The 10,800-nt window shown below is 45.7% G+C and overlaps 2 protein-coding genes and 1 pseudogene across 2 annotated transcripts; 1 reads left to right on the forward strand and 2 right to left on the reverse strand.

Moving 5' to 3' along the window:
- The first annotated feature begins 4,133 nt into the window (after positions 1-4,133).
- LOC127337232 (probable arabinosyltransferase ARAD1) lies at positions 4,134-7,299 on the forward strand. Its single transcript, XM_051364196.2, has 3 exons — positions 4,134-4,815; positions 5,708-5,961; positions 6,511-7,299. Exons 1-3 carry the CDS (start codon positions 4,200-4,202, stop codon positions 7,042-7,044), a joined length of 1,404 nt encoding a protein of 467 aa, XP_051220156.1. The 5' UTR covers positions 4,134-4,199; the 3' UTR covers positions 7,045-7,299.
- Positions 7,300-7,357: 58 nt separating this feature from the next.
- LOC127329746 (probable phytol kinase, chloroplastic) lies at positions 7,358-8,266 on the reverse strand (annotated as a pseudogene).
- A 222-nt stretch (positions 8,267-8,488) lies between these two features.
- LOC127337233 (probable phytol kinase, chloroplastic) lies at positions 8,489-10,350 on the reverse strand. Its single transcript, XM_051364197.2, has 6 exons — positions 9,985-10,350; positions 9,458-9,525; positions 9,247-9,378; positions 9,036-9,151; positions 8,812-8,926; positions 8,489-8,727 (listed from the first exon to the last, which is right to left on the reverse strand). Exons 1-6 carry the CDS (start codon positions 10,270-10,272, stop codon positions 8,532-8,534), a joined length of 915 nt encoding a protein of 304 aa, XP_051220157.1. The 5' UTR covers positions 10,273-10,350; the 3' UTR covers positions 8,489-8,531.
- Positions 10,351-10,800: the final 450 nt, after the last annotated feature.

A 10,800-nucleotide genomic window follows, 5' to 3' on the forward strand; every position in this document is an offset into this window, starting at 1 on the left:
TGCACCCGTTGTATGCACTTGTTGATTCTATCACACCCGATCATCACGAGATGCTTCGAAACGACAAGTCTTGGCAACGGTGCTACTAAGGATGAACACTTTATTATGTTGATATTTTAGTGAGAGGGATCATCTTATAATGCTACCGTCGCGATCTAAGCAAAATAAGATGCATAAAAGGATTAACATCACATGCAGTTCATATGTGATATGATATGACCCTTTTGTCTTTGCGCCTTTGATCTTCATCTCCAAAGCACGGACATGATCTCCATCATCAACGGGCATGATCTCCATCATCGTCGGCGTAGCGTCAAGGTCAATGGCGCCGTCTTCATGATTGTTCTCCCATGTAGCAACTATTACAACTTCTTTGAAATACTACTCAACATGAAATTTAAAGACAACCATAAGGCTCCTGCCGGTTGCCACAATACAATAATGATCATCTCATACATATTCATCATCACATTATGGCCATATCACATCACCAAACCCTGCAAAAACAAGTTAGACGTCTCTAATTTGGTTTGCATATTTTACGTGGTTTAGGGTTTTCGAGAGAGATCTAATCTACCTACGAACATGAACCACAACGGTGATACTAGTGTTGTCAATAGAAGAGTAAATTGAATCTTCACTATAGTAGGAGAGACAGACACCCGCAAAGCCACTTATGCAATACAAGTTGCATGTCGAGCGTGGAGCAAATCTCATGAACGCGGTCATGTAAAGTTAGCCCGAGCCGCTTCATCCCACTATGCCACAAAGATGCAAAATACTCAAACTAAAGACAACATAAGCATCAACGCCCACAAACCATTGTGTTCTACTCGTGCAACCATCTATGCATAGACACGGCTCTGATACCACTGTAGGGATACGTTGCATAGAAAACAAAAAATTTCCTACCGCGAGAACGCAATCCAAGCCAAGATGCAATCTAGAAGACGGGAGCAACGAGGAGATGATCGAGACTCACCCTTGAAGATTTCCAAAGCCTACAAGATGAGGCTCTTGTTGCTGCGGTAGATGATCACTTGCCGCTTGCAAAAACGCGTAGAAGATCTTGATCACGGTGCCACGATCGGGCAACACCTCCGTACTCGGTCACACGTTCGGTGTTGATGAAGACGACGTCCTTCTCCCCGTTCCAGCGGGCAGCGGAAGTAGTAGCTCCTCCTTGAATCCGGCAGCACGACGGCGTGGTGGCGGTGGCGATGGAGATCTCCGGCGGAGCTTCGCTAAGCGTGCGGGAGAGGTGGAGGAGAGAGGGGGCGGCTAGGGTTTGGGAGAGGGGGTGGCCGTCCTCAAGGGGTGCAGCCAGCTTGTGGCTTTGTGGTGGCCGGCCCCCTCCCCTATGCCCCTCATTATATAGGTGGAACCCCAAGTGTTGGACTACAAGTCTTCGAATAAGACCCCAACCCAAAACCTTCCATGTAGTAGGGAAACCTACCCAAGGTGGGACTCCCACCCAAGTGGGATTCCCACCCTTCCATGTGGGGGGGGGGGGGGTGGCCAGCCACCTTGGTGGAGTCCACCTTGGACTCCCCCACTAGGGTTGGCCGGCCATGGGAGGTGGAGTCTCTTCGGGACTCCGCCTTCCAAAGTGATTTCTTCTGGACTTTTCTAGAACCTTCTAGAACCTTCCATAAATGCACCAGATCATTTCCAGACTTGGAATATGACTTCCTATATATGAATCTTATTCTCCGGACCATTCCGGAACTCCTCGTGATGTCCGGGATCCTATCCGAGACTTCGAACAATACTTCGAACTCCATTCCATATTCAAGTTCTACTATTACAACATCAAACCTTAAGTGTGTCACCCTACGGTTCGCGAACTATGTGGACATGGTTGAGAACTCTCTCCGACCAATAACCAATAGCGGGATCTGGAGATCCATAATGGCTCCCACATATTCAACGATGACTTTAGTGATCGAATGAACCATTCACATACGATACCAATTCCCTTTGTCACGCGATATTTTACTTGTCTGAGGTTTGATCATCGGTATCTCTCTATACCTTGTTCAACCTCGTCTCCTGACAAGTACTCTTTACTCGTACCGTGGTATGTGGTCTCTTATGAACTTATTCATATGCTTGCAAGACATTGGACGATATTCCACCGAGAGGGCCCAGAGTATATCTATCCGTCATCGAGATGGACAAATCCCACTGTTGATCCATATGCCTCAACTCATACTTTCCGGATACTTAATCCCACCTTTATAACCACCCATTTACGCAGTGGCGTTTGATGTAATCAAAGTACCTTTCCGCTATAAGTGATTTACATGATCTCATGGTCGAAAGGACTAGGTAACTATGTATCGAAAGCTTATAGCAAATAACTTAATGACGTGATCTTATGCTACGCTTAATTGGGTGTGTCCATTACATCATTCATACAATGATATAACCTTGTTATTAATAACATCCAGTGTTCATAATTATGAAACTAATCATCTATTAATCAACAAGCTAGTTAAGAGGCATACTAGGGACTCATTGTTGTTTACATAACACACATGTATCAATGTTTCGGTTAATACAATTATAGCATGGTATATAAACATTTATCATAAACACAAAGATATATAATAACCACTTTTATTATTGCCTCTTGGGCATATCTCCAACAGGAACAACACTCGAAGATAGCATCAGGTATATCTATGTGTATTTACCATATATCTATGTAGAGGTTGCCTAAGGTTGTGATCGAATATTTGGATAAGACTAGAAGGAAATCATGCCGTATGTTGAAGCTTATCCAATCCCTCTGAGATAATTTGGGTTCCTTTATAAAACATTGGGCAGGGATGCAGGAGGAGCGGGGCAAGGAGATTAGTTTTCGCACCCCCACCTACTGGCAAGGTGGTGTGTGACAAGGAAGGCAACGACGTGGAGAATGGCCCGAAAATCGTGACTGAGTTTGGTTTGTCCAGTAAGTGTGATGTTATAAGTTCCCTGTAGCCATCAGTCAAAGGCATCAAAATGGACATGAGTAAACTCTCAAGAAGTGTCATATCTTCAGTCATTCTCCTGTATTCTTTGGTCTTCGTCCTCTTTTTCTTCTGTGATCGCAAGAGCTACTGCTCAAGTTTTGTGGTCTGATCCGCGCTTCATACCACTTTCACGCTCCACCCGCTAGCTAGAGACCTAAAGCAATGGCGTCGACCAACTTTCAAGGGGTCCTTCGTGCATTTGCTACTGTCCAAAGATTTAAACCCCCGATATTTATTAAATATTGGAGGGAGTCGTAATAATGTAGTACCTATTCAATCAAAAGATTTAAAGGCGCACACATAGAAAGATGAGTCTTCAGCGCCCACATGTGTTTCAGTGGTCCACAAACTTATGTGATTGGTGTAATTTTTATTAGAGATAAACTTGCTTGGCAAATATGATGGAACATCCAAACTATTAACCATTGTCTACTATGGAAGTCTTGTTGGTAATGTGTTTATAATTTTTTTTGCAAAGCTTGTGAGAGTTAAAATTTACCGTAGAGCGAATTTTCATCGATTTACCACTGCAAGCTAATATTATTCTATCAAGCAAGCCGATCATAATAAATTTACTATGGCTATAGAAAAAGCGATAAGGAAAATATGTTCTTTTTTTGACCGAGTTACCGTAGGAAAATATTTTGTGATGATTAGTAAGTGGTGTTCGCGGTCTAGCTAAACCTCCTTGTCGGTGCATCAATGATGTTCATGTGGTTCATGCCTCTACACATTTCCTTGTCCATTGCTGATACATTTTACACCTTTGTGATAGCTTCCGATGATCAGGTGGTCGCGCACAAGCAACATTGTCGATGCGATGTGAGTGTCCCTTCTGATTGAGGGCTTCGTCGCATGCACGCCCGCCCGCAACATACATCAAAATGCAAATTGAAAAAGACGCCCCGATTGGAACATGTTTACATGAATGAACTTTCACCATCCCACTAAAGTTGTCTTAAATTTTGCTCTATCTAGATATAATCTGTTATGTAGATACATCTAAATTTTAATAAATATAAGATAAATTTGATAAGACGGAGGGAGTATATTAAATTGCTACTGGACGAGAATTTGAATATTGAATTGGGATACAAATTCATCATATTGGGGCGACTCGTGTAAATCGACGAACAACAAGTCACTCTCGAGGGCATCAGTCTCCCTCGCCCAACCCCAATGCCGCCGCCGCTCATCTCCGGCGAGATCCGGCGGGCGGCGATGAAGCGCCTGGCCCTCCTCGCCGTGCCCGCCCTCCTCCTCCTCTCCCTCTCCTTCCTCCTCCTCAGGCCCTCCTCCCCGCCGCTCCTCCCCTCCATCCCCGACGACCACCGCGCCCGCCTCAGCGTCTACGTCGCCGACCTCCCCCGCGCGCTCAACCACGGCCTGCTCGACCTCTACTGGTCGCTCCCGCACCCCGACTCCCGCATCCCGGCCTCCTCCGACCCGGACCACCCGCCGCCGCGCGGCGGCCACCCGCCCTACCCCGCCAGCCCGCTCATCCGGCAGTACAGCGCCGAGTACTGGCTCCTCGCCTCCCTCCTCCGCATCCCCGCGCCCGACTCCGCGGCGGTGAGGGTCGTCGCCGACTGGAGGGAGGCCGACGTCGTCTTCGTGCCCTTCTTCGCCACGCTCTCCGCCGAGATGGAGCTCGGGTGGGGCGCCACCAAGGCCGCCTTCCGCAGGAAGGAGGGGAACGCCGACTACCGACGCCAGCGGGAGGTCGTCGACCGCGTCACCGCTCACCCGGCGTGGCGCCGGTCCGGCGGCCGCGACCACATCTTCGTCCTGACAGGTTTTTTTTTTTTTGGGCAACGGCGAGTGTGTTTGAGTTGATCCAAGCGCAGTTTAATGGGAATGCGCATGGTAATAAAACTATCATCCATTGTAGGCCTTGTCAGTTGTGTACATTCTTCCACTTTAGTTACTTAGGCTGCGATATTCTTGTTGATATTGTTCAGTACTCCACACTCCACACTCAACAGTCAACACCAATCCTCAACAAGACATGGATGAAAACATAGTATCAGTAAGACATGTATACTATAAAAACATATCTCAGAACACAGGATTTATCCAAGTCAAACAAAGACAATTTGCACCCTGCGATTACTAAGTGTCGAAGCCGAATAGCCGATAATTCTGCATCTACAGTTTCTGAATCAAAGGGTTGTCTAATCAACACTGCAACTGTGAGCAGATGAAAGCTCCAAATTATCTTTGTCAATTTTACTATTTAGTGGCTAGATATGGTTTGATTTTTCTGCATGACGCTTACTATAGCTGCTTCTTGTTTTTTTAAAATTACATGTCGTAAAACACCTGGATACTATCACCAGATAACATCCTTAATGAATGAAATCACAAACTAGAAAGAAACTTTACATACTTAGAATTGATACCAATATAGCTGCTTAAGTTTCTTGGTTCTCATGCTCTCATTTTCTCACCGAAGGAAGTAGCTTACCTTGAAATATCACCAATTAATAAATTAATCGTGGGTCATATTAGTTTTGAATTTTTGAACATATTAGCACTTTAGTATTGCAGAGGAAATATCTTACTTGTATGCGTGTGACACACATCGTATGGTGTGTTGTTTGTCTTGGTGAAGATTGATTTGCCTAGCAGCTTATTTTTCTTTTGGATGCTCAGGTCATGTTAAATACTGAGGCATTCTTTGACAGACCCTATGGCAATGTGGCATGTCCGGGCGGAGATTGCTCCAGCAATTCTATTGGTGGTTGATTTTGGCGGCTGGTACAAACTCGATTCAAAATCTGCAGGAAGCAACTCTTCTAATATGATACAACACACTCAAGTGTCATTGCTGAAAGATGTTATTGTACCTTACACACATTTGCTCCCCACCCTGCACCTGTCAGAAAACATGGACCGCCCCACTCTTCTGTACTTCAAGGGAGCCAAGCACAGGCACCGGGTTTGTACCTGACTATTCACTTGGGTTTCATCAATAATTTCATACAAAATGTGAAAATATATATGTGTACTGTTTGTAATTTATTTCTTGAGCCTGTCTTGCATTGTTTTATGTTTTCCAGCTTTGAGACTCCTGAATTTTTTTTATCACCTATGTATTACATGAAACTAGCACTCTAAAAAAATAGAACAAACATACAGTAAATGATTCATTCTAGTACTAAATGATTCATTCTCTTTTTATGTTTTCTATATTTATTCTAGATAGCCCGATGCATAGTGCATAAACACGGAAGAGCATTCTTCTGTCAACATGACTTTATTGCTTATGCAGTGTACATTAGTAGAACTCTAGGGCATAATTTTTTGCTTTCTGCTGCTTTTTGTAAAGATCGATAGTGATGACAGAAACACATGATTAAAACTGTTACACTTAGTTGTCCATATGATTTGTATATCGAGTGAAGTAGCTAAGTTCAGCCTAGGTTATACTGCTTGCAAAATACTAATTAAAACCATCTATCTGATTAATTTGTTTATTTGTTTTCAGGGTGGTTTGGTACGTGAAAAATTGTGGGACTTGATGGTTGATGAGCCTGATGTTGTCATGGAAGAAGGTTTTCCCAATGCTACAGGGCGCGAACAATCAATTAAAGGGATGCGGACATCGGAGTTCTGCTTGCACCCAGCTGGTGACACCCCAAGTTCATGTCGTCTATTTGATGCTGTTGCCAGTCTTTGCATACCCGTCATTGTTAGCGATGACATCGAGCTTCCTTTCGAAGGGATGATAGACTACACAGAATTCTCCATTTTTGTGTCAGTCAGTAATGCAATGAGACCGAAATGGCTAACGAACTACTTGAGGAATATCACCAAGCAGCAGAGGGATCAATTCCGACGAAACCTGGCTCGAGTCCAGCATATCTTTGAGTACGAAAACAGTCATCATAGTGAGGATGGCGCTGTGAACTACATATGGAAGAAGATTCATCAGAAGTTGCCAATGATTCAAGAAGCGGTTACCCGGGAAAAGCGGAAGCCTGAAGGAGCATCAATCCCACTTCGGTGCCATTGTACATGATCACCTCTCTTCTTCATCCACTTCAATGCGGCTACATTTTTTTGTTGGTAGTTGCAAATGTAACATTAGGGGGACAACATTTTTGTTTCTCACTATTCATGAATGGTCTTCCACATTGCGTGATTGTTGTTGTATGAGGTTAGTTTGTTCACTGGAGAAATTGACCATTAGAAAGGAATTGCGAATTCCTGACATTTTTCAGAAGAGAGAAAACTGATTACGAATGATGTGTAATGTTAAAAATGAATGTTTAGCAGATTAGGAAACTTCTGGTGACAGTGCAGAAGGACCTCAAAATATCTTGTTCATGGGTTCAAGTTGCAGTGTTGCCAAACAACATAAATGCTACAAACATGGTCGCCAAAGGAACAACGATATTATCAACAACATGAGGAATACACGCCAACATAGTACTCCATCTGTTCCATATTTGTTGCAAATTCAGATATATCTATACACAAAATTGTCTACCCAAATCAGCTACAAGTAAAGAGAGAGTAAGCTGCTAAGGCAATGAGAACCAGTTTACCAAGCGCCTGATCCCAGTTGACATGGATGTAGCCAAGCCACGAAAAGTAAGATATCATCCTGGAACAACGAAACAGATAGAATAGATCAGCAAAGCATGCGAAAAATCGGTCAAAGACAACAGGAGTGCTTCACAAGAACCCTACTGAGTGGATAGTAGAAACCCAGAAACAAACATCGCGACGCTCCCGACCTAGCTATTTTGTTAAATGGCAGTTTCAGTGAGCCGAACCTTCTCCCAACAATGTCAGGAAAGCCTGTAAAGCAAGGACCCAAGAAGGTGCAGAAACTCAGCGAAAAGCGATGTAGCCGTTAAGTATAATGGGGTGCTACAGAACATGTAACCAGGCCTGATGCCAGAGACTTGCATCTTACCGTCACCACTTCTCATCATTGACAAGGAGACAATCCCGATTGGGGAGTCACGCCAAAAGACTAGAACAATGATCAGCAGCGCGATGACAGAGTAGAGAGGACCTCTCAGCAATTCCTTGCCAGCAACCATATACTGTATTACAGAGGTGATGTCTAAAAGAAGAACGAATGATCACAACTAAATACCATTGCTGGCACACTGGGATTACTCTCGCTTTCCTTCACGGGTCACTGGTTTTACTAGAGCTTCGTCGGAGTAGATTCCAAGTCCTTGTAGGCAGAGAACCTTTTTTGTTTTGTTTTGCTTCGCATTCTTCATTAATAATTTTCCACATTGTTCGACATGTTGTATGGGGTTGGTTTGTTCACTGAAGAAATTGTCCATCAGAAAAGAGAGAATTGCCCACATTATTGAGAAGAGAGGAAGCGGAATATGGATCACTGTGTAATCTTATAACTGTTAAAAACAAATGTTTGGTCAGATATGGTGTCCTGGCACACCTGTTTTGCTCTTAGAAAGGAAAAGAAAAGAGAAAACGTGTGGTGCCAGTACAAGAGGAGCTCAATTCATCTTGTTCATAGATTCAAGTTGCAGTGCTGCCAAACAACAGGAAGGCTACACACATGGTGGCCAAAGGAACCGAGATGTTGTCATCTACAACATCATTTACAGGAATACACTCCACCACAGTAGCCGCCAACGCAACAAGAAGCAGTTTACCAAGCGCCTGATCCCAGCTGACTTGAATGTGACCAAGCCAAGAGAAGTAGAACAGCATTCTGCATGAATGGAACAGACGGAATACATCAACAACACATGCGAAAGTTTTTCAAGACAACATGAATGCATCACAAGAACCCTACATAGCGGATAGCAGGGACCCAGAAATGAACATCGCGACGCTCCCGGCCCAGCTCTTCTTCTTGTTGAATGGCAGCTTGAGTGAGCCAAATCTTCTTCCAATAATGTCAGCGAACCCTGTAAAGTCAAGATCCAAGCAGGAGCAGGGACTCAGCAAAAACAAACAAGTATATTGGGGTTTTATAGGACCTGGAGCCATGCCTGATTGAAGAGACTTCCATCTTACCATCACCGCCGCTCATCATCGACAAGGAGACGATCCCGATCGGGGAGTCACGCCAGAAGACAAGAACAATGATCAGCAGCACGATGACATAATACAGAGGACCTCTCAGCAATTCCCTGCCAGCAACCATAGACTGTATATCAAGGAGGTGCCGTCTTAAAGAAGAATGAAGGATCACAACTAAGTATCGTTGCTGGCACATCGGGATTACTCTCGTTTTCCTTCGCGGGTCACTGATTTTACTAGAGCTTCGTCGGAGAAGAAACCGAGTCCATAGGTCAGAAGCCTCACGCAGTTCAAGAATGGGACTACTGCAGCGAAGAACCGTGCTTCGGTCGAATCGCTGCCAACAGAGCGTATCTACATTAAGATCTCTTGTCTGATTTGAGTATCTGAAGAGTGGAAACAGTTGGAAGGAGGACCTGAAGAGTGGCCATGAAGACATGAAGAGAACCCCGGATAGCACATGGACAATCTTTCTGCTCAAGTTCTGCCTTTAATGGTGACAGGTACCAGAAGTTAGCAAGCAGAAACCAAAACGAGGTATAACTCTATAAACAGCATGACACTGCCCTGTTTTAAAACTAGCAGTGGTTGTGTTCACCTCTTCTTAAAGCAAAAGCGTGCAAAGCTTTTAAGTGTTCTAGAGAAAAGAAAGAGGTTTATTACTGTACAATGTATGTCTATGTTTGATCAGTCGAATAATTAGACATTGTTTCTATGTATGCTGGCTGAAACCAGTCTTTAACTTTCAGCAGTGGCAGTTGACAGTGGACAGTTAACAGCAAGAAGCTCGATTTGGACCTGTAGCTAAATCAAGTTCAGTAAACGCAAATGATCTTCCTAGTGATTGAGTTTAATGAACTTGATTATGTGCAATAGAATGGGGATGAGATGCTGTATTATGTGCAATAGAATGGGGACATGGTACAGCAAGAATGCACGAGACCTGTTCGATGAGGCGCCGCTCGGTGAGCGCGTCGAAGGCGCGCACGAGGGAGTAGGCCCCGGCGGTGACGAGCAGCGTGGCGCCTCCATCCCGCAGCACCGCCGCAGACGCCGGCGCAGAGGCCGCGAGCACCCCCGCCACGGCCGGGACGCCGGCGACGAGCCACCGCCTCCGGCGCCCCGGCCGCGTGGGTGCCGCGGCGAGGTCGGGGGCGGAGCGGGAGCGCGAGAGCAGCAGGGAGGTCGGCGAGGAGGGGAACGCGAGCGCGCCGCCCGGCCGAGCCGCCATGAGTGCAGCAGGCTAGAGGGAGAGAGAGCGAGCGGCCGCGGGAGGCAAGAAAATTTGTCGGGGCGCGCGTGGATGAGGAGCGGTACAGTATACGGGCCCCAGTGTATCTAGCGACTAGAGCCGCGGCTGGCCCACCTGCGGTGCATGTACCATCGTCGTATGTGAGACCAATCTATATCTATACCTAATAATAAAGGGGCTAACGTTTACTTGGTTCGGTCCGTCGAAGTGCGCTTTCGTCCATCCACTAATACGCTTTCGTTAGTTCTACCGCGTCCGTTCGTCCGCTTTGCCTTTGGGCACCACGACTCCTTCCCGGTCCCGATCGACAAGCCCACGCGCCCACGATTCCTCCACACAAAGACCTGCCAATGCCCCTCCAGGAATCCTCCTCAGTTCGTCTTGAAACCAGAAAATCTCTTCCCGATCTCGGACCTCGGCGCTCCACGCCATCCCTTCACCTCGCCGGCCCGGCACCACCACAAAGCACTCCCGCCTCCATCGTTCTAACCGACATCGGCCCCTTCG

Source organism: Lolium perenne, chromosome 2 (assembly GCF_019359855.2).
Source record: "Lolium perenne isolate Kyuss_39 chromosome 2, Kyuss_2.0, whole genome shotgun sequence".
Lineage (NCBI taxonomy): Eukaryota > Viridiplantae > Streptophyta > Magnoliopsida > Poales > Poaceae > Lolium > Lolium perenne.